Below are 24731 nucleotides of genomic sequence, written 5' to 3' on the forward strand. Positions count from 1 at the left end.
GTCAGCTGTCCTGATGACCTGTGTAAGACTCCATCCCCATTTCTCCCATCTCACTATAAAGATACACTTTGAGTTATGGTCACACAATTGCATATACAAAGCAATCATACAACATATCTCCAATATGATGTCTTTTACAGCCAAACTATAAACCAAAGACTTCAAAAGAAGAGCTTTATCTAAAAACTGCTCATCCTTAGGTAGTCCTGATTTAAAGAGCTATGCAGAAGGAAGCATCTAGGTACATCTCTGTCTTTCCTCAAGAAACATGAAATTTAAAAAAATAGAAAAGAAGATTAAGTCTTGGAAGAATCTAAAATAATACTCGAGGGATCCCTGGGTGGCGCAGCGGTTTAGCGCCTGCCTTTGGCCCAGGGCGCGATCCTTGGAGACCCGGGATCGAGTCCCACGTCAAGCTCCTGGTGCATGGAGCCTGCTTCTCCCTCTGCCTATGTCTCTGCCTCTCTCTCTCTCTCTCTCTCTCTCTCTCTCTGTGACTATCATAAATTTTTAAAAAAATCTAAAATAATACTCGAAGATGAAAAGATAAAATTGGACTAAGTCATTATAATTATAGAATAGAATATGGGGTCAAATATTGGGAGTAGATTACATTCATACTGTCAAGCAAAATCTTCTCTTCTAGCATTGGCTTTTGCATCGTCAAAATGGGGTTGAGGACCTTTCGCCTTTATGTAAGGCACAGAATTAGAGGCCAAAGAAAAGCTGAGACTCAGGAGGCCCTGATTCCAATCACGGTCCAATCTCTGCCAAACTATGTGAGCCATGCAGGCACCTTGTCTGCAATAGCACCACCTCCCCTTCTACACCACGATAGAGGAGGGTTTTTATAAGATGAATTAGGCCTACTATACACACTTGATTCTGTTTGTATTCAGCAGAGGACTCACTTTTATAAATGTTCCTTTTCTAAATAATAGATCTCAACCTAAAATGGATTCATTTAGTCAAATGTGGCTGCCTCTCAGTGGAAGTCACATCAAACTTTACTAGGTAACATAAAACAATTGTTGCAGAGTTGAATAAGCACAGAGCTATAACATGCCCATTTAAAATAGTTTTTACAAAATTTTTATAAAATGCTAAACTAACATCCAAGTTAATTTAAAATTTAATGCAACTGTAATCAAAGTCCCAAAATGAATTTTAAATCGTGTACATCAACACAATTTCTATGCTTATCTATTCAAAAAGCCACAACACTGCAGGAGTCAGAAAGTTTTGTTAATACTTCAAAAGTACTGAGGCATTTATCTTAATAGATATTAAAACTTAACGAAAAATCTACATCAATGAAGTCAGTGTTATAGTAGCATAGAACTAAGCAGACAAATCCTTGGAGAAAATAGAGGCCAGAAAGAGACCTGGATATATATGAGAATTGAAACTTAATAAAGGCGACATTTCAAATTAATGGGACGCAAATGCATGGGAACAATACACAAGTCCCCTGGAGACGGAAACTTAAAGCGCTTCCTCATGTTAAACACTAAAGTAAATGTAAGTGGATTAATGAGTTATTTGCTAAAACAAAATTATAAAGGCGCTAGTAGAAAAATTAGGAAGGTTATATAATTTACATAATCCTTTCAACCTCAAAGCCTAAGCAGAACATCACAAGATCGATCGGCCACACTGACAAAAAAAAAAAAAAAAAACTTCTGTAACACACAGAGAAAAGGCGAATGACAATTAGGGAAAACCTTCCTGAAAATTATTTAGATATGTTCATATCCTCAATAGCGAATAGGCTTTTACAAATTAATTAGAAAAAAGAAAAACATCCCAATGAGAAAAGTGGGCCGAGGATAGGAAAAGCAAATTCAGAAAAGGAGACAGGAACGAAAATGACCAAAAGACTTTTACAGAACTAAAAACGCTCAAACTGCTTAGTAATCAAATGCAAATTAAAACACTAATGAGAGGATACTTTCCACTTTACCAAATTGACAAAGATTAAGAAGAAATGAACAGGGCAGGGAAATAGATACTCATCCTTTTCTAAGGGGAACATTCATCTCTCTGGAGGGACTTTGGCAATGTGTGCTTAAAATCAAAGTATTTTAAAATGTGCATTTTTTTAACCCAGTAATTTAATTTTGGGAAATTAATCCCAAGGAGATAATCATAAATTTGCAAAAAAAAAAAAAAAGATTCAAGGACATTTTTATAATTGTGGAAAATTAGAAAATAACAGAAATGACCGAGCAAGCAGCAGGGTAAAGTATATTCAGGCTATAAAATAGAATGCTATGCAAATATTAAAGCTAATGTTGGAGAAGAACACTTGACGACTCAGAAAGATGTGCCTCCTCAGATGAATAATGCAAATGATGTCATAACATATACATCAAGCCCAATTTTATTTTTTTAGGAAAGCATACAAAGCAAAAGTTTAGAAGGATGCAATATACATCCAAACTTTTAACAATGTTATCTCTGGCCAATGGTTTATGAATGTTCTTCAATATATTCCTTCCACTTGTCCATATTTTCAAAGTTGTCTGCAATGACCACGCATTAGTTTTAATGTAGCAGAAACCAGTAAACGCTGTTAAAATAAACAAATGGAAAAATCTCCACCTTTGCGGGGTAAAAGAAGAATGGAACCATTAGCAATAGGCATACTAGCCTTCCGGGGGTGTTAATGTTCTTCTTCGATTTATTTATTTATTTATTTATTTATTTATTTATTTATTTATTTATTTATTTAAAAGATTTTATTTATTCATGAGAGACACACAGGGAGGGGCAGAGACACAGGCAAGAGGGAGAAGCAGGCTCCATGCAGGGAGCCAGACATGGGACTCGATCCCGGGTCTCCAGGATCACGCCCTGGGCCCAAGGCGGTGCTAAACCACCCAGGGCTGCCCTCTTCTTCGATTTAAGGCTTTACTACCTGCAAACAAGATTGCCTGTTGACCTTTCTGCTACAAAAAAAAAAAAAAAGAAAGAAAGAAAGAAAGAAAAGAAAAGAAAAAAACAAAGAGACTAATAAATCTCCAAATTCCTGGGAGAAGTTTATTGACTGTGGTGAACTTCACAAAGCAAACATCGCTCCTCATATCTGTTCTCCATTCTTAGGACCCAGGTGTGCATCACTGACAGATTCTGGGGAGCCTAGCTTCATATCTGTGCCTTGGATATTTCTGCCACTTTTCTTCTACTCCCTCTTTCGTTGATCTCGGGGCAGAATCCCATTAGTTGTGCATCAGAGCAGACACTGCAATTTCCAAAATGCATCTGTCAATGGCTGGAAGGCCGTACTTTAAAAGTTAACAGTGGTCATGCCTGCACAGAAATAAAGCGCGTCATTTTTCTTTTCTTGTCTACGTACACATGCTTTTTAAATTGTGTATAATGAGGATGTTACTATTGTAATGGGATTTTTTTTTCTTTCCTGGAGAAAAAGACAATAGAAATATGTCAAGATGCTAACAAGGTTGTTTTTTATGGCGGGAGCGCACTTTCTTTTTTGAGACTATTTCCATATGTTCTAAATTTTCTATAATAATCGTTTAATACTCTACAATAGAAAATGTCTTGATATTTATTTTTGAAAACATGAAAATATGGAGCCCCAGGGCATAGTCTAAGACGATGTAAATGAAGTAGGAATCCCTGAACACAGGTTGGATTTCGGCATAGATTCCGTCCCAAACTTTGGAATTGCTTGGGGGGTGATTCTGCTTTGGGGACACCAGAGTGCACCATTTTAGGAACACCGATCACATACACTTGCAATTGAGGATTTCTCTGGACATCTCTCTCTCTCTCTCTCTCTCTCTCTCTCTCTCTCTCTCTCTCTCCCTCCCTCTCTCTCTCTCTCTTTCTTTGGATAGAGGCCAAAGTAAAGGCAAGTACGTCTGGCCCCCAAATCTCTACGAACATGGGGGGTTAAGGAAAAACCACTTTTCTTCTTATAAGGATTGACTGGCTCACACAGTCCCAGCTGGAGCTCCCAGGGCACCATATCCTCCTTTGCATCGAGCCATTGCATTTGTTGGCGCTAAGGGGTCTGTCAGCATTTCATTATAACCCCCTATTGTCAGGGGTTTAGAATTCAGCCATAAAAACTTGCACTGAGCTGGAACTTTGGCACACACTGCTACCGCCAGGAAGTGAAGTTTGTATGTGAAATCGAAAAAACATCTGTTTGGCCATTTTTTGAAGTAGTGTAAGAGCAAAAGCAGTAAAGATGCAGGTTTCTGATACTCTGCATTGGCCATAATGCAAATCAACTTGACCGAGAGGCTTGGCTTTATTTCTTCTGAATGACTCTGGCAAGAGATTGCTCCATGGCATGGCCTGGCCGCCATCAGACTAGTTTAAAAAAGAAAATGAGAAATCATACACTGGTGTTTTGAGACACAAGCAACAGGACTGACAAAATGGTTTCCCCTGGGCTGTCTTTTTTATTTCCCAGGGAAGTTAAGACTTAGCTGGCTAGAAATACAGGTCAGATGCTATTGTAATGAACTCCATGGGGTATTCAGAATTTTTGTAGTAGGGGATTTTATTGTAATGAAGGCACTGTTTGGAATCCATTCCCAGTTTGTGACTGCTTCAGACCCTCCTGCAGAAAATAAAGGTGCCAGAGATCACACAGACCCAGCAGGAGCAGGGGGCAAGTATTCTGCTGTGCTCACCCCTCCCATTGGGTAGTGTGCCTCTTTCTATTCTGCATATGCTGTCTGGTTTTATTTATTTTATTTTATTTATTTATTTGAGAGAGAGAGAGATAGTGACAGGGAGAGCACAAGCAGGGAGGAGAGGGAGAAGCAGGCTCCCCACTGAGCTGGGAGCCTAATCCCCGGACCCTGGGATCATGACTTAAGCCAAAGGCAACTGCTGAACCAACTGCGCCACGTGGGAGCCCCTGCTGTCTGGTTTTAATGGGTGATTTGAAGCTGTGGGTGCTATCATTTCTCTGTGGCAGCGGGACTGCATGATCAAGAAAGGATAGTAGAAGAAAACCATCACTTGCTGGAGTAAGAAGGGTCCCTCCCCACCAAATGAATTATCTAGTAAGAAATATCAAGCAATTACCCAGTAGGCATATTCATTTATCTGTTCATCCCCTCTCTCTCTCTTTGTTTCTCTCTCTCTCTCTGTCTCTCTCTCTCAACCCTACTCACCCGCCCCTCCCTGTCTTTCTTTTGCTCTCTCTCTCTCTCTTTCTCTCATCACCACACTATACACTATATTATTATATTGACCGTTTTTGATCTACAAAGATGACAATTCATATGGTTCGGCTTCATACACAGATTTTTATTCATAAATGTATGTTGAACATGTGAAATTACCCTTTTGGGAAACTAAAAAAGTAATTCCTTCGTGTTCAGCCTAATCGTATATTATAAATACATGAAATATTTCTTACATTATTGAATAATTTTAGAACATGGTATTCTGAATCTGATGACATATTTCTAGTCCTATTTTTATTATTTATTGGCTATGAATCCTTGAATAAATCATACTAACCCTTCATATTTTATAAGGAAAAATGACATCAATAATTATGATTATAGACATGGCATAAAGTTGTTGTAAGGATCCGAATGGACTCTGTATGGGAACATGCTTTTTAGGCTGTAAGGTGGAAAGCAATTGTGAATTATGCTTATTATTGTCACATTATGTGCCATCCTTTACACAGTGGCTCTCTTGTCCTGTGTCACTTGTTGAACATGTGATCCCTTCTATACACATGGCACCTTCTCCACAATGATGCATGGGAGAAATCTCTCTGAGGTTGCAGCAACACAAAACTATTTCTCCTGAACTATTAAAAAAAGTGTGTGGATATAAAATCTTATAACAAATTGTGCTTCTCTCTTTGCTTCCCCATCTTGTAAGCCTCTAAACCAACTTAATGGCTGCCTTGAATATGCTAAATGGCATCCAGACTAGTCGTTGGATTCATCTAATTTTCCTATCCATATTTTTTCTTTTATTTCAGTGTCTTACAGTTGTTATTTTATACTTTCATAACACTCATCACACTATTAATATCCCCCAAAACATTTTTGGAACAAGATAAGGTAAAAATAAGTAAAGAAATAAATCAAGAAAGCAATAATTTGTTCATCTAGACCACTCTATCCTCTCATTAGATGCAGAGAAAGCATTTGACAAAATACAGCATCCATTCCTGATCAAAACTCTTTAGACCACTCTAATCTAATTGATCTGGGCTATCCGACATGACACAACACAGAATTCATGTCTTTGAGCAACAAGATTTTAGTTGTAGTAGAAGAACCAACCTCTACTACCTCTGCTATTTGGCTACTATGTCCTTATCACGTTGAGTAGACTCTTGAGGGTAGTGAAGTGAACAGATAACCCAGAAATAACTCATGGGTGTGTGTCCCCAGAGAATCAACAAGGCTGAGAAAGGCAGCCTCCAGATCCTTGGCATGTCACTTCCTGAGATGCGGTGGAAATGGCTATGTGCTGGCCTTGACTTGTCCTTGGTTTTGGCATGGGGGAACCACTCTGGGTGAACAGAGGGTCTGCTCTAGAGTCTTGCAACAATAGCCAGCATTTCAAGAACATTCCACTCATTCACACAGACTCACCATGGTGACTTTGTGGCTTCTCCCCTGGCCTGAAATATTCATTCCCTAGGCAGGTTTGAAGACACATACTCTCTCGGGCTTCTTAGCCCTCAAAGCAACCGCAGTGAGTTTTCATAACCCCCTAGGAGATCTAGCTAGCCCAGATTAGGATTAAGAGGTCTGTCTCATGAGCAGCTAAATACCATCTCTTAGTATACAAGGAGGGGAGGGCCACGTAAAAAAGTGACACGGGAACATGATGTGACACACAAAATAACCAAGCCACAAATTCTGCATTCAAATGATGAATCTATCCTAGCTCTATCCTAGCAGTGTGATCTTAGATAAATTAACTGCTGTGCACCTAAACCTCCTCACCCACAATAAGGACAAAATTCTTAAGGGGATTAAAGAAAACATTACATCTGAAATTACCTAATGAAGAGTGTGCACGATGCTAACTGAAATGGAATCTTTGTTCCTCACTCCACATCCACCCAAGCCTCATCTCCCTTTCTTTGTAAAAAGCAAATAGTTTCACTCCTTTTCTTTCCTTCAGAAGGCTTTGAGCAACCAAGTACATCAAAGTCTAGCTAAGAGAAAAGAACAAAAGGCAGGAAGGACATTTCCTTCGGAAATTGGGCTACTCCTCTACAAGTCAGTAAGGTGTAGGGATGTCACTCTCCCTCAAAAGGCTGAAGAGTAAAACCCAGGGACAGACACACAAGGACAGCCACATAGATGGAAAGGGCACTTACTTCCATAAGGGGAGCCAGTAGGGGAGCCGTTTAGAAATCCTGGTGACCCTGGGACGCCCAGGTTAGCCATGGGGACATTGCTGTAGCCATTCATGCTGTTACTGGAGGTGCTGTAGTTAGACTGCTGGGGGGTGGAGCTGGAAGAGTAGCCCCGTGGAGAGATGCTGCTTGTGTTGCGGATGTACCCTGAACAACAAGGAAGAAGCCCAGATAGGTGAACTGGCACACACATCCAACACAGAACAAATATGGCGGCATGGCCCACATGGTTCCCAGACTATAGAACATCCCCAAACCACCCCTATGCAGAGGTAGAAAGTGCATTTTCCTCTCTTCAGCCTTTATACCCCACCTTCCTTCCCCTTCCTACAAAAGGCCATGTCCCTGACAGTCCCTCCTTCCTCTTTGTTCCCATTTATGGTCAACATCTCCAGCTCACCCCCCAAGGAGTGATGATTAATCTTCCTAACACATGAGAGCCTTATGGGTATCACTGAAGAAAATATTCTATGGTCAAGTAAAGCTTGGCGAATGTTGTATACTGTAGCCATTCCTTGAAGATTGGCAAACATATGGGCTTAGAGAATTAAAAAAAAACAGTTTAACTTTGCCAACCTAGCGTTTCCCAAATTTAGCACACCACTGTATCTTTTCTGGGAATGGTGAGCTAAAGGCACCCTAAAAACATCTCAAGAGCCACTCGTACTCCACAGATCATACCTTTGGAAATGTTAGTTCAAGATTGTTACCATGCCCTGAGTAGGGGTGGGGAATATCTTTATTTAAAAATTGTTAAGTTCATCTAAATGTGCTATTCTTTGACCAAAGATTTGGAAGCATCAGCAATTGAGTACAGGGAGATTTGGTCTGTGGGAGGGATGGGGAAGGGACCATGAGTCTTCCCCAGGCTTCTGAAACCCCAGCATGGAGACGTCACCTAATCTATCCTGAAATAACTCACTTTGGATAACAGTCTCTAAAGCTACTTAGGAAATGACCTCAATTTGGAAGAAAAATAAAGGCAATCATATGTCCATACCCACTCTTCTGTAAAAAAAACTTACCCTGAGCATGAGAATGAGGAATTCTCTTCCAATGAATGAATGAAATTGGAAATAAAACTATCCCAAGGTTAGGGGCAACATTAGGAAAAGTATTCCTTTTAAAAAGATGATTTGTGATCAACTTAGCACCTTAATAAAATCAACCTCAGTGACAAAAATCTTTATGCAATATGCTTCCATGTAAAAGGCACAGTTAACTATAAAGTGTGTTGCTCTGCATTTGTATATGACAAACAGAAGTCACTAGATAGCAGAACCACTTTTCCTGGGCAACTAGGAAGAAAGGGTCATGCATTACAAATGGCAATGGCAATGACTCTGCTTGCTTCCACTATTCAAGCTGATAATCACAATAGCAGAAGGGCATATTGTAGTCAAATTACATCTGTAAGTCTAGTTTCAGGAAGTCAAAACCCTTCTAAGTAAATAACAGTTCGTCTTAACCTTAAATATTTACAATTAAAGGGATTTTACCTGGGACCCCCCCCCAAAAGCCCCAAATCTCACAAAACACCATCCATCATATTGAGATAATCCAATATATGATTGCACTGCTTATCTGGGGACATGCTTTTTTGATGGTATAAGAAACAAGCTTTACCTCCCCTCTGCTCAAGCAGAACCAACTTTTTAAATGGATAAGATGTTTTGAATTTTGACTCTGAGAAAGGTAGTACCTTGATTATTTCCCTGTGTTGACTCTGAGATGCTGACCCCAAGCTGGGTGCCGTACGAATTGATGCCCATCATGCCACTGTGAGCCGGAGAGCTGGAGAGAGCTGGGATCTGGCTGGGATTCCTGGGGACGCTGTATAGGGCTTCGGCAATGTCTGCAGCTCGCTTCAGAATGATGTCCTACAAAACGGCAGGTTGAGGTGAGCATTTTTATCCAGCACGAAGAGTCAGACTCAACAGAATGTAAGATGTGAGCATCTAACCTGGTTATTGTGTGGGGTGCCATAGAGGGCCTCCACTAGATCTGCAGCTCTTTTCAATAGCATTTCCTAAAAAAAAGAGCAGAAAGGGTGAGGTATAAGCAAAGGTAAAACTCCCAAATGGCAAATCCTTTCCTTTTCAAAGGAAAATGATGTATAAAAATAAAAAGTCCAGACATCCTCCCTAAAATATAAATAACTGGCTAAGAGGTCCTATATTTGGTTTGACAGGCAGAGTATAACCATACATAAAAACCCCTCTATAAATATGTATCTACATGGAATTCATCGAGATAAAATGGCTCCATACATGATTGTGCCACCAAAACAAAAACCAGCCAGATTGAAGGTGGAGTTGGTTAAAATTAATAATGCCATGGAAGTGCCATTAAAAACTTTCAGACCATTCCATTAAAAAATCTGGTACTCTAATTAACCAAAAATTCTTAAAATGATTGACTGACCTGAGTTTAGCTGCTTGCCAAAGAGTTGTTCATAATACTGAAATTATCTTGGCAGTGCCTTCTGCAAAATTTTATTCTAATAAAGATGAATTCTTTCAATAATATTTCCCCCTGTTCACTTTAACCAGAGAGAATTAGTAATCAGTAATCCCTTTCGTCTCATTTTGTCTTTTCCACCTCCTGTTTTTAACAGCCTTTTAAATTGCTATTAACCTACTTTCCAGATATCATCTAAGTTAATGGTAGGGCTGGGGATTTTTCCAAGAGGAAAATAAAGGTGTGATGTAGAAGCAAATGTGGTACTTGAATTTTACTCACCGTACAGAAAAGAGAACATGGCATATTGTAATGTGTGTACTCAAAATGCAAATGTAGATGTTAAAATTTAATAACATCTCATTAATTGAATACCTAAAAAATTAATATATTTTTCAATAAAGAAAGCTAGAATAATGGGCTAGATTCATGATATAATCGTCATAAGCAAGTTCACTTAAAAGCGATACATTTCATAGAAATTTTATATGGAGGCATTTTTCACTTCACTAAATGCCTATTATAAACAGACTAGTCCCTCGATAAATACCTGACTGTGGATTAATGTGTCCCTGCCATTATGGGTGAATAAAATTATATTCAAATACAAAGGAGTGGGAACTTACACTTTTAAGCCAGTATGCAATTAGTTATTTTCATAAAGTTGGCAATGTTTTATAAGCTGGATACTTGTAATGTATCTATTTTATAGGACCAAATTTTCAGATTTCATATTCTCTCAGATATTAATCACAGCATATCTCAGAGTTAGTAGATATTTTATATGTATTTTGTATCTAAAACTTAGCCAAATTTCAGGGCCTAATGTAATTTTAAAGGGACTGAATTTGCTGGCTCCGTCCAGGTTTGCTAAAATCCCATAATAAGGTTTTCACCTGTCAATTTCCAAAGTGTTTTTTACCTTAGCTAATCTCTCTGGATCCCCGGGATGCCTCGGGATGACCTTCTGCAGTCTCTGGAAGCCATAGTCTATGGTGGGTTCATTTAATGCTGAAAAATAAAAGTTCCCTTTTTGAGTATGTTTCATGGCCATAAACAAAGCTTCTAATTAAGTCTTCCACCAGCAATAGAGAGGTTCTGATATTATCTGAGAATTGATACATAATGCATACAATTAGTTATAGATACATGTGACATTGGTTAATTCACATTTTTAAGTTTGGGATTCATAGTAGTTTAATGTATTTGCATTAGAATGGTATTTCAAAATGTCAGGATGATTACACTTGTTTTATTATTGCTGCCTTAAGTGCACACAACTTAGAATTCTCTGCTCTCTCTTAAATAATCAAAAATATTAAACAATCATATCCCAGTTTTTTATGAAAACAATAAACTACCCTTACATGCTTCTTCCCCATTCTCTTTCCCAAATATACCTTCACCATATATTAATTCTCCTAATTATCACCTTTTTTTATTCTCTCAAATATTTACATTTGTATATTTACAAACCTTCTGTGAGTTTATTCTCATAAAGCCCCGTTCTTACGCATAATACACTTTCAGAATTGCAATTACAGTTTGCTACATGTACATTCATTTGATGTCAGGCTCCACAGTAAGCTGAAAGTGGCACAGAATGAGGATTCGTACTTGCTTTGTTTTGCCACTGTGTTCTCATTGTGCAAGGCAGCACCTGGCACATAGTAGGTGCTTAGCACTTAGCATCAGCAAATTGTTAAATGAGTGAGGGAGGGAGTGAATGAAGGACATCACTCGGCATTTCTACTCTGCTAGAGTTTTTGGAGTCGATTCCTTTCTCCTTTCTCCTTCCTCTCTTCCTTGACTTTTTAAAAGTCTGTTATTTAAATTTTGTAGTTTCAAAATTAATGCATGATCCAAGTAAAGAAAAAAGATGCAAAGAATAAAATAATAACCACCTGCACTCCCATTAGGCAGTGGGAAACACAGGAGGGTGTACTTCCTTTTTAATCTTCCTTTTTGCACATATGTTTTATGAATTTTCGTTGCTGTTATTCTAAGTATCAAAGCAACACCTTTTGTTTAAAAGAATTATAAACAAATTTAAATGTGGAAGTAAAAATACAATCATCATACTCTCACCATTTTAGAGATGACTGGGTTAACGTTTTTGCTTATATCCTTCCAGATTTAAACACACACACATACTTAAAATTATTCAGACATCCTATTCACACTGTTACATAACCTACTTTTTATCATTTAACAATATATCAAACTTTTCCCCAGGTTATTAATTATTCTTTTATAACATTATTTAAAATTCCTGCATATTTTTCCATGACTTGGTCTATAATTTATTTAAATGGCTTCCTAATGTTTGGCATTTAATGTGATCCTTAATTTCTCACTATTATAAGAATCAGAGCAATAATTATCCACTGTGTATAGCTTTAATGATTTCAATTAGAAAATTCCAAGAATTAGAATTACTGGACCAAAAACTATGATTTATATTTAAAGACTAACACACAACCTGTCGAACACTTCTCAGAAGAATGTACAAACTCATACTCCCTCCAGCAATGCACGTGGTCACTTCTATTTGATTATTCATCCGTGAGATTGAAGAGCTTTTTCTTATACTTACTGATCATTTTAATTTTTTCTTTTATGAATTGCTTGTTAATACTTTCTGCACGCTTTCCTATTGGGGATTAGTTATTTACTTTTTCTACTTGTAAAAACACTTAACATATTAATCTTTTTAACACTCTGTTACCATGTTACAGTATCATATTCCAATTTGTCCTTAGGTATCATATGTAGAAAGACCATCCCAATTCCATGATAAGTACACATGCACATATACACACATAAGTATTTCGTGTGTATGTCTTTGCATATACATATACAAACATATATGAATTCTTCTCCTTTAGGTCTGCAAGTAAAATGTGTACTGCTTATCATCTTGGTAATAAGTTTTTTATTTTTCATTTTTGTTTTTTGCTATGCATTTCACTTTTTATCATTTTCTTGTAAATATGATTCTCTCATCACATTTTCTAAGAGTTTTACTAGTGCCTAGAAACACTTTTGGTTTTTATATGTCTGTGCAAGGCAGCGTCTGAGGGTAGCGGTATATGGCATAGACATTACGAGAATCAGTTTAAGAGTCAAATAGATCATGGGTTTGAATTCCATCTACTATTAATTTCTGTAAGTTTATGTTTAAAGTCCATCTTATGGGATTGCTGTCAAAATTAAATGAAACCATTTATATAATGCCCCCAGCACAGTTCTTGGCACATAAAAGTTCTTAACCAATGGTAGCTATGTCATTTTGTAACCTAACCCTGACAGATGTCATGAATTATTTCTGTTTATTCTTAGGATAACACATTCATAGCATCTATGTATAATGATCATTTTTCCTATATATTAATTCCATTAAGCTCTTTAATCCTATTCTTGTGTTGGCTAAAATGTCCCTATTCTTGTGTTGGCTAAATTGCTAAGAATGTGGGTGATGGTGGACATTCTTTCCTGTTTTTCTCTGAATGGGAATGACACTAATATTTCACCATCAAATTAGTTTTCATGCTTCAATAAGGATTTTTACCAGGACTTGTTAAGAGTTTTAGGAAATTACAGTCAATGAATTTTATCATTTGACCAATTTATATTATATTTTATAGATTTCCCAATATTCCCCAATTAAAATTCTAGTCATGGATGTGGTATATAACTTGCTTAGCATATTTCTGAATTTGTTAATATTTTCTTAACATTCCTGGTGTGAGGATTAAAATCAATTAAGTTACTGAGAATAGTGCCTAGCATGTACTGAGCACTCAACAAATATCAGTTACTATTACTGTTGTTGGGGGTTTATGTGTCCATATTAATAATTGGGATTGTGTGCATGGTATTGGCCAGCTTCTGGTTGATTTTTATTTTATACCAGCTTTGAAAAATAAATTGAGACACTTCTATATTTTATCCTGTGCTCTATAAGATTTATACAACATGGATATTTTCTCTTGACTAAAAGTTTGAAAGAACCCTGTGAAATATCTCTTGTCAAAGTCACCAACAACATTTTAGCCAAAGCAAGAGGAACTTTTCCATTCTTTTTTGTTTTTTTTTAAAGATTTATCTATTTGAGAGAGAGAGGGTACAGAAGGGCAGAGGGAGAGGGAGAGGGAGAGAGAGAATCCCAAGCAGACTCCCCACTGAGCACAGAGCCTGACCCTGAGATTATGTCCTGAGCCAAAACCAAGAGTCAGTTGCTTAACTGATGGATTCACTCAGGTGCCCCAGAATTTTTCCATTCTTATCATAAACACAAGTTATGACATTGGAAATACTCTCCTGCTGGAAATTCTTCCACCCATCACCTTTCCTGAATGTGCACTGCTGTGTTTCCCTCCTACCTCCCTAGCCAAGCCACCTCAGCCCACTTTGAGGACTGGTCTTCCTCCATCTTGTAAACACTGCCGCTCTTCACACCTGTTGCCAAGCCAGTCTTCTGTTTGGCAATCCATTCTCGCTTGTCTACTTCATCAGTGCCCCTCTGATTTCCATGTCAAGCTACGTGCTAACTATCACAAATCTTTATCTCCAATCCAGAGAGCTTGCCCAAGATTCCACATTGTCTATCCAAATACTGGCTGGAAATTTCCATAGGGATGGGTCCATAGACTCCTCCCACCCAAGATATCCCAAGCTTACATGACTTTGAGTAAATAGTCATCATCCATCAGATTGCCAATCAGAAACCTTAGATTTTTTCTTTATTTCTCGATATTATTTGTATTTTTCTAGAAAACTCATGCATTTTATCAAAATTTTAAATGTTTTAGCACAGATTCTACATTGTATATTTAAAATTTCTAATCTCCTATTTATGGTTCTCCCCCTCCAAGCCCTGCTTTGTTGCAACTTTTTGAATAATCATATTTCTAATTTTGTCTTCCTTTTGTTCCAAAGAGAATATCCTAAAATTTTGAGATGCCTGGGTATTAATTATTTATTCTAGTTATTTGCATTGTATTCAAAAAGGTATCCTGCAGAATATCTGTCTTTGGAATTTAAGTTTTCTGTGAATTAGTACATACAAGTTTTTTCTGTGTCCCATGGGTAATGCTTTAAATGCATTATTTAATGTATCTTTTGACCATGTTATTTAACATATTATATATATAATAGCTACTCTAAATTTATCCTTCAACATTCTACTTTTATTTCTGATAGTCTTTTAATGAACATATTTTTCTCTAGCAATGAGAAAGATACACATCCTATTTTAATTTAAAGCAGTACTTTTAGATTTCTCTAAAAATATTACCTTTTAATTATTTGAGTCTGGTAAGCCCCTCCACGTATAAGGAATTTTGCCCACCTTTAATTTCCATACCTCACACTTTCCACATTTACATTTTGGTTGTTCATTTGTCATCTTCAGCTAATATTACTATCTTTAGACTTTTTATGATCTGTATCTTTTATTTATTTTTTTAAAGATTTTATTTATTTATTTATGAGAGAGACAGAGAGAGAGAGAGAGAGAGAGAGAAGCAGAGGCACAGGCAGAGGGAGAAGCAGGCTCCACGCAGGGAGCCTGATGTGGGACTCAATCCCGGGACTCCAGGATCACACCCTGGGCTGAAGGTAGTCGCTAAACTGCTGAGCCACCCAGGGATCCCTGATCTGTATCTTTAGATCAATTTTCACATTTACATTAACAATAATTGAAATACTCTAACTTAACTGCTTTCTCTGCTGACCAGTAGTCCTGTGATAGCATAATTTTTCTATTCTTTTTTTTTTTGAGACTTTATTTATTGATTGATTTGAGAGAGCATGAGAGAGAGAGAGAGAGAGAGAGAGAGAGAGAATGAGTGGCAGGGGTAGTGGCAGAGGGAAAGGGAGAAGCAGACTCCCCACTGAGCAGAGAGCCTTATGTGCAGCTTGATCCCAGGACCCTGAGATTATGACCTCAGCTAAAGGTAGATGCTTAACTGACTGAGCCACCCAGGAGCCCCAAACTTTTCCATTCTTAGGTTCTTCACTGGTTCAATTCTCTAGCAGTCAAGTTATATCAGTAACAATAAGAGTTGAATTCTGTCCAAGCCCTTGAAATAAGAGGATATCTTTCTGTCTTCCTAACATGTAAATGACAACTTCTGAAGATACACCACAGATAAGTATATTCTTCTCCAATAAAGGTCAAGTTTCTGCCTGTGATGTTTGTTCTTACCCTTTGAGGTGGGGAGTGGGGACAGAGGAGGCCTAGAGGGGAATGATGTCTCCAGGTTTCACACATCCTCCAACACAACTCTGCACACACATGAACACCAGCACAAAATTTCTGGCATATTTATGACACCAGGCTTGCTTCAGATGTGAATACTAGATTTCCATTATTTTTTTATTTTCTTGAAAATAACCTCTGATATATTCTGGGGCTGGGGGCAGATTAAACACTTGGACTAAATTACCATTTTACCCAGAAACATATGTAGGAATAGATGTGTGTATAATTGGAATTATTCTGTAAACTTTTTTTCCCCACTTAGCATTATAACATCAGCAATTTTTGAAGCCTTTCTCTTTAATAACAGTATTTTTAGTGGCTACAATATTCAATAATGAAAGTCGTTACTGCCACTGTTAGAATTTACCAAAGGCTTGCTGTATCACAGTCACAATGCTAGCTTTACACATGGTAGCTCATTTAATCCCCATTATAATCCCACTATTTGGGTTTTACCTCTATTTTCAATGCAGTTCCTGGAGTAAAGGTGGGATTTGTACCCTGGTTTCTCCAACTCCTAGGCCTGTTCTCTCAACCTTTGCTGCTGAATTAGAGATGTTGTTCCAAGCCCTGTCCAGATATGCCAACAGCTGCGTGGGTCAAAGGCTACCCCTCTGCACTCAATTACTGGGCGGGAGCTGGTGAGGAGCAGAGAGAGTGTTGAGAAGTGGCCGTGCCATCTTCTGCTTCCACCCCTCCCCATGCTTCCTCTCAAGCTCCGAGCAAAGGGCAGCAGAGCTGGGAAGTGAAGCCCTGCCAGGTTGCCTGACTTCTCAATCACAGAGTGTGAGAGAAGGCTCCATTTGGTATCAATCAGCAAACACAAACAGCTGCCCGCTGCTGCAGGGCAAACAGACCTAGTGACAAAATGCTCTAAATCAATCATTTTCTTGCCTTTTTTCAGATACGTACCATTTTGTTACCTAGGGTACTGATCTTCTTATATGGAGACAATGGAAATTGCAGATATGGGTGTGCTCACAATACATTTGCTATAAAGTCAGGGATTACTCCCTGAGGTAGAAAATCTAGCCCTTTTAAGGTCCCTGTTGTCCCCACCACTATCCTCATCCCCTCTTCCCATTTGCAGAGCTACTCTCCCAGGAGAGCTTTCACTCCCCCTCTCTAGAGCTCCAGGGATCCCCCCATGACCACCACTAATCTCGTTATACCTTGTCCTTCCTGCCACTTGCAGACAAATTCTCTAAAGCCAGGCTTTAATCAGTACACAGAGTGGGATGTAGATGGTGGTTTCTCTTGCACAGAATTGCTTACATATTTGTACCCACTGTTCTTGCCATTAGATAGGAAACCACCAGCACACAAGGGTAATATCAAGTTTATCTTGCCTGCCCAGCCCCTCTCACTCCCCACCCAAATCAGAAATAGAAGACTCTCTTGACCATATTGGGTTAACTATTCATCTTTTAAACTGAGTAAGTAGGTGAGGCATACTCATAGATTTCTGATGTTGAGTGTTTTTTGGCAGGCCCTGCCAGACTTCATAGCACAAACTGTGGAATGGGTTGTATATGTCTGATGAGAAGACAATAATAAAAAAAAATTTTTTAAATCATTATCTATACAGACAGGAAAAAAATCACATGTGTGTGCACACACAATTTCATTTAATCAAGTGCACTTTTGAAGTACAAATCATAAAGTGGAAACTGTTGAGTCAACACCAAACCATAAGAAGCAAAGTCGGTCAATTCCTCCAGTTATCAGCCTTAGACACGTCGAAATTGGATTGGACAACTTTTACTTTGGTTCCACACTGGCTTTCCAACTGACCAGTCGTTTTTGCGTTCTACATGTTAGCCTCATATTGAATTCCAGCTTCCTCCCCGCCCCACCTCCCTGGGTGTTCTCTGACATTTCAGGCCTGGTGTGAGCCAAGCAAACCTCAATTAGCTAATGAGGTGCCCAACACCAGCACCAAGACTGCCTCGAAGGGCCAACCAGATCATTAACCGCCATCATCAGTGTGAATTTACAACCTCTCCTACCACATGGAGTGCGGGGGTGCTGTGAAGTGCTGCCAACCTCTCGGCTGACAGGGACACAGAGAAGTGCTAGCTAGGCAAAAAATAGAGTAAATTAAAAATATGCTTCGATCTATAGGCTCTATTTATCTATGTCTTTCTTTAGTAACATAACATTAAGGTAAAAGGTCATATCCCCACTGAAATATAATTTATATTTACCTTTTATTAAATAATTATGGCATGGCATGAAGTTAAATATTACAGAAGCTAATCAAGGGGGAATTCAATAGAGAAAACTCAGACATGAGAATTTCGTCTTTGCTATACATAGAATGTCTTAATCCTCCACTGGGAGTCATTCGGGTTTGCTTAAGGAGTTTAATAATACACATTTCAACTGCCACAGAATCTAAATCCCATTTGGATCAGCCTTGGAAAAACTTTCATCAATACCTTGAGATTTCATAATATTTCTCCTGAGAGCCTGGATCTTATGTGTCATTTCTCATTTTGATTATGGGTATAATATATGAGGTTACTTACATATCTTGGACCCAGCAAATAGATATAAACTTTAAGCAATGTGTAAAGGTTTTATTTTATAAGTAAATAGTATTTAACTAAAAATATCTACTGGGAACCACTCATTAAAAAAAAGAAACTGGCTGGTGTTCAATATTAATTTTCCCAAAGGGTTGGCGAGATGTATAAATTCTATATGATTTTTTTCTTCCCTTAAGAGAAGGCACAGAGATCAGATAATGCTTACCCTAGCTTATGCCTCTACTTCTGTTTCCCAAAAATATAGGGGACACTGGCTAACATGGAAAGGGGACTCTTTGTTAGAATACTGGTCAACCCTGAAAAAGACAGCACTGACACTGCAGGTTGGAGGTCATTTATGCCAACCAACGGCAGTACACATCACAAAATGGCAGCATCAAAGGTTGATCCAAATCCTTTGTGGAAATTTGAGAAGAGACAAATAAGCTGATGAGGTGAGGGAAGATTCAAGTGATCAGTTTGGCTGTTGCTCTGGGATGTTGGCCTGGGTTTCAGCTTTCCTCAGTGGTAAGTAAGTCTCCAATTGGAGCCTAGGATCATCATGGAGTGTATGGATGGCCATTAAGAGGCCAAGAAAACTCGAAAAGTCTGGGCCTAGCTGTATGTCTTCACATATGTGCACGCATCTGCAGCAAAGGATCTTCACTTTTATCAGATACGTATAGAGTTTGCGGTCCTCTGAGGGGTCTAGCCCACAGAACTAGAGAATCTTTCCAATCCTGACTTGAAATGTTATCCTTCTCTAATAATAAAGAAAACAATGGTAAAGGATCCTACTTAAGAAACCCAAAATCTATGCAATGTGACTGCCAGACAAACACCAGATCAGAAGATAACCTCTGATGCGCAAGCAAAGGGGAAAACATACATCAGGAATACCTTCCCTGTGGCTCTGGTCAAAGGTAGTTACTCTCTTGGCAGGTCAGGAAGGTGTAGAGCAACCTAGCATGGGGAGGAATTCAGATATACAGAGACGAGCTCTTGCTTTCATGTGACCTCTAAGACTTCTCCATTCTGCCTTCCCTTCAGTGTCCATGTCTGCAAAGAGCCTTGAGCTTACATATTGAGTCCTGTGAGGTCTACCTTCTTTGTGCTTTGATTTTAGTTCCTATGTCTCTCCCAGCACTTCCTTCCATTTTTGTTGTCCAAGCATCTACCTTCTGCCCTACTGCTCATGTCCAACATGTAGAGCCTACATTTAACTAACATCTTAATGCTCCCAAGTTAAAAATTTTTTTTCACAGCATTTGATAGGTTGGTCCGGCATGGGATCTGTTTTAGGTCCCAATAACCATTCCCACCTTCAAGGCCAGGTGGACTTTGGTTTATCATTCTGCAAAGACAAAAGGTTGAGCTAAACGGTCTCTAAGATTCCTTGTGAGCTCTTGCTTATATGATTCTATAGGATTCATCTATTTGGTGCAGTGAACTTCTTGGAGAAGCAGAGATGGGTGGGGTTGAACCCACAGGATGTTGAATGATGTGACGTCATTGTTAGCCGTTGCTACATTGAAATATTCCTCTATATCCATCTGTTTCAACGTTGCAAAAGTTCCATGTCACCAATTAAAAAAAAAGGGACAAAGATAATATAGGAACACATTATTAAGAGGTGGTACCTGCCTTTGTGGTTACAGGAACAAGAATACGAGGTAAGAACCAGCGGTGCACAAGTGAAAGATTAGACTGAAGCCTTTTATATTTAATTTAAAATGAAATATTAATTTAATATTTAATTATGCTTTGGTTTCAAGAAAAACTGCAGCGGGAAGACAGATTGTTTGAAGAAGGGAATAATATACATGGTTAAGGAGACAACTGTAAAAATTAAAGATAAATTTCAAGGGTAAATCTAAATGCCACAATGGAGCAGTTATGAATATGCTCATGCTCTCTGTAATGTGTATTTAGAATATTATAGCCGAGAGCACCAGGCCATTAAGGGGCTGGGGGATGTCTCCAGTGGAACAACAGCCCCCTATTCTGGGGCTTCCAACGGAGACATCATTCTTCAGACTCAGCTGAATGATGGATCCGAATTTCACAAGAGGTGAGGGTAGAGGCGACCTCAGTAAAACTACAGGCTACCAGGAGGGCTATTGATTCAACCTGTTTTCAGTGTGAACAGGGAACAATTGTACTCGGGCCAGTATTTGATGTCTGAATTGGGTATTTTTAACTCAAAATCAGATTCATTTCTTAAATGGGATTTTTTTTTCAGGGTAATGCTATAAGAAAAAAAAAAAGAAATGTGAAGTTGGATAGGCTATTAACATTTGCAATCCTGCTTGCACATCTGTGCAATGCAGCTTTATGAAAAGAGGACCCCACACCCCACACCCCACACCAAGCCTCAGGGAGGACACTGGAAGTTTGTAGAAAAATCTAGGCCTCCCATTTTTTCTCCCAACTACTTACTGCATGTTCTTGGCCATTTTCTTATTAACATTTTCTCCCAAATAATGACCAGGGGTAGGTGATCAAATGCATTTGGTCATGCTAAAGTACAAACTTAAGAAGTCCTCTGGGGGAAGGGGTTAGTTGACATGAATTTTTTGGTTTCTCAGCATCTCCATTAATTCTCATTTGCCAGCTTCTAAGTTCAACCACACACCTCAACAAGCAGCTCCTCCATGTAGTTCTGGGCTCACCTGGGCCAAGTCAGTGTCTTCTGCTCCTTTTGTCCTCCATTGAAAACCCACCTTCCCTTCACTCTACCTGCAGAGCCATGTTCTCAGGCCACCTTGGCCTTCTCTGTCTACAAAATCTGGATATGAAATCCAGACCCAGATATTAAGGGCATGGTGTAGTAGTTCTTTCAGGAAGAATTCACTCTTACCAAAAGGAAAACATGAAAAAGCCCACTCTTGATCCAACAGTGATGGGGGCAAAGCCACCTAGAACTCATCCCAGAAGGCGTATGTCTGTCTGCCAAAAGCTGACAGCAGTGAATTGGACTTATATTTTTATATTTCTATATATAATGCGCTTGCATACGATACCATTTCATTTTCCCAGGGAGATTTGTTCCTGTTTGTTCAGTTGGAAAACTGAGGTGCAGAACAGTTAAGTGATTTGCAGGAAAGTTGGGGCTCAGATCTAGGCTTCTATACTCAGTCATTGCCTTCCACCCCCTGGCTAAGTTCTCTCTTAATAACAAAGTGGGTCTTGGTACTCCTTTGCCTTCCACAACTCCAATTATTCATGGACAGGATAGTTTGTATGACTTCACTGAAATTCGAAGTATTCATAGGTTCTCATCCTATCACATCACGTGGTACAGGAACATCCCACTTTGCAATCTGGAGCACCAGGGTACGGGCAAGGCAATCTCTGAGCTGCCTCCATGCTCACTGCCCAGGCTTGTCTCCTGTGCAATTCCTCACAGTAACAGCCAGAGAGCCAAGGCCATTGGCATTTTCAGGTAAAACTATTGGATGAAGCCAAACAGATGGCCTTGGTGTAATATCTTCTGTGAAGCTACCACAGGATGGTAAGTAGCACACATATCACGGTTCAGAATGCGGCTTTCGAATTAGACAGCTAGGACTTCACCTAACTTGGTGACCTCAGGCAGAAGGATTCTTATCTATAAAGTCGAGATACTAAAAGAACCATCACAGTGAGAAAAGGCAGTGATGACATGAACTCATGAGACAGAGCCTGCCCTACCTCCTCAATTAGTATTATCATTTTTTTTCTTACTAGTTCTATCTGATGCTAGAACTTACAGGAGACTTCTAACCAACAATCAAATGTTTCAACCAGATTCTGCAAAGAGCCATAGTAATAACACTGAAAAGCTGTGCTCATCTACCCCCATATGCCAGTGACCTGCCATCAACCACGTACATCATGACTTCACACTGGTTTTTGTGGCTGGTCCAGATTTAATCATTATAAACAATGGCCATTCCACCCCCAAGTGCATGCCTTCAGATTTTCTCTTTCCGCATCCTCAAAACAGCCCAGAAAGACCTGTGCAACCAATAACCATGATCCCACTGGGTGCCCCTCCCAGGATTATTTTTCTGCCCTGCCAGTTCTCTGTGGAAAGATCTGTGAGGAAAGTAGAGGCCCTTCTCCTCTCTGAGCCTGGCTGGCATACCACCCCTAGGTCTCTAAGCAGATAGAGGCAATCGGACCTTTCCCGAGGAGCTATATTCTCATGTGGATTTCTCAGTTCTGCAGCAGCAAGCTGTACTTTAGCAAACCATGGTTGGAGGAAAAATAGACCTGCAAAGTCACATGTGTGAAGAAAATGTGTTGTTTTTCAGAGCCCTGATGTTGTTTATGCTGTACTTGGCAGCAACAACCATGGGGAGCTGATTACTGCATTTTGGCTAATTATACCAGGTAAGTTACATCTAATAGGCTTGGGTTTATTATGGAGGTGTATCCTTGGATACAGGAACCACCAATGGTTGGACCTCAGAGTCTCCTTTCCCACCTCCTGTTTTTTGAGTCTCCTAGAAAGTTCCACCTAAGAGTAAATATTATTGTGTTCACAGTGCAATGACTCAGTCTCATAAGAACTGCCCCACATGCAGAGAGCTTTGCCAGCCAGAGAGTCTCCGCAACAGCCTGATGAGCAGGACTCAGGTTCCTCAAACTCGTTTCTTTGTTTAAAATACAGATTCTAAGACCCTCTCAAAAGAATATGATTCGGTATGTCTGGAATGGAGCCAAGCATGATTCTCATACTCAGCCAAATTAGAGAAACACCTATGGGTAATAGTATAATTAGTACCAGAGCTTTACAGATGAAGAAAATGAGGTTCAGGGAGGTTAGGTGACTTATCAAAAGGTCAAACAAGTCATTGATGCCACAGCCAGCATCTGAAAGCACGTCTTCTGGCTGAATCTAGTGCATCCTCCTCTTGGAATGTCACCCTACTGCTCGTGGTCCCCACGAAAGCTCTCTAGACTTCTCAAGGTTTTCTTTTCTTGGGAATCAAGAGGACATTTTCCACCTGACCACTGGAGCTGAGTACTTTGTCTAGGCCTATATTGCTTTCCAACACACTATTCTGTAGCCGAGCACATTCTGAGGCCAGAATATGCAGCTCAGGAGGAGACTGGCTGGAAGTCCATGAGCTCTCTGCCCATCTCTCCCACCCCCTCCCCCCAAGGAGAAGGCCAGGATTAACCAGGCTCACCATAGGTAGGCCTCCGTTCTGAGGCAGAGCAGCCCCACCTCCAGACACCTAGGGAAGCCACTGCCTTTCCAGCTTTTGGACTAAGATTTCTAATGGTGGCTGCTCATTGAGTGGGCAAGTCAAGAGATCACCGATTCATTTTCCTGTAGCGCCTGGGCCCCTTCATGAGTAACATTACCCACTTGTCTCTACCAAACTAAGTCACATTTGGCTCAGTAACCTCAGGTGGAGGTTTTTAGAGAGAGTGACCAGCCTCCCGAGCCAGCCTGAACAATGTTTATATATTTATTCTCTTCTCTGTTTGTGGAAGAATAAACAACTTGTCCCCACCCTCCTCACCCTTAACTGCCTCCCATGGTCCTTCTTTCTCCAAAGCAGTCTTCTGGAAGAAGCCTCACTGCTTCCCTGGCTGGAAACACTCTTTTTGTACCTAAAGAATCAAGTTTACCAATGTTTGCTATTTCAGTATTTCAATATGTGGAACATTAATTTTTTACACCATATTTTATTTCATTACTAATTAAAAATTCCTTAATTTTTTTTTCAGAAAATAATAAATATAAGTAAGCAAAAATTGAAACTAATAATAATAACAATACCAACACCTAGAAACCACCATTGTTAACACTTTCATATGCAGGTTTCTGTATCTTACTAGGGTTTTTTACACAACTGTTCTTTTTTCATATGTATATAAATCAGACTGGACTATACTGTGCATATAGTTTTTAAGCTCGTTTTAAACCTATATCACAGATTTCTTTCATGGAACTAAATATCCATTCACAGCACTACTTTTAATGTCTAAAAAGTATTTCAGTGTAAGGATGGTTCATTGTTTATTTAATGAGTCCCCTAATGGACACTAAGGATGTTTTCAATTTTTCACTACCATAAACACTGCT

At 39.2% G+C, this 24731-nt stretch overlaps 1 protein-coding gene across 3 annotated transcripts in view; it reads right to left on the reverse strand.

The window, feature by feature from the left end:
• EBF2 (EBF transcription factor 2) overlaps positions 1–24731 on the reverse strand; it is a 192420-nt gene that overhangs the window by 9122 nt on the left and 158567 nt on the right. Inside the window, exons 11-15 of one of the 3 annotated variants that reach the window (XM_041767595.1) lie at positions 10770–10858; positions 9351–9416; positions 9090–9267; positions 7349–7534; positions 3042–3312 (exon numbers count right to left, since the gene is read on the reverse strand). In XM_041767595.1, the coding sequence (XP_041623529.1) occupies positions 3290–3312; positions 7349–7534; positions 9090–9267; positions 9351–9416; positions 10770–10858 (542 nt within the window). In that variant the 3' untranslated portion in view covers positions 3042–3289. Of the gene's footprint in view, positions 1–3041; positions 3313–7348; positions 7535–9089; positions 9268–9350; positions 9417–10769; positions 10859–24731 lie in introns of those variants that run through there. The other 2 variants (XM_041767596.1, XM_041767594.1) reach the window with 2 other exon arrangements.

The sequence above is a fragment of the Vulpes lagopus genome, chromosome 8 (assembly GCF_018345385.1).
Source record: "Vulpes lagopus strain Blue_001 chromosome 8, ASM1834538v1, whole genome shotgun sequence".
NCBI classification, from domain to species: domain Eukaryota; kingdom Metazoa; phylum Chordata; class Mammalia; order Carnivora; family Canidae; genus Vulpes; species Vulpes lagopus.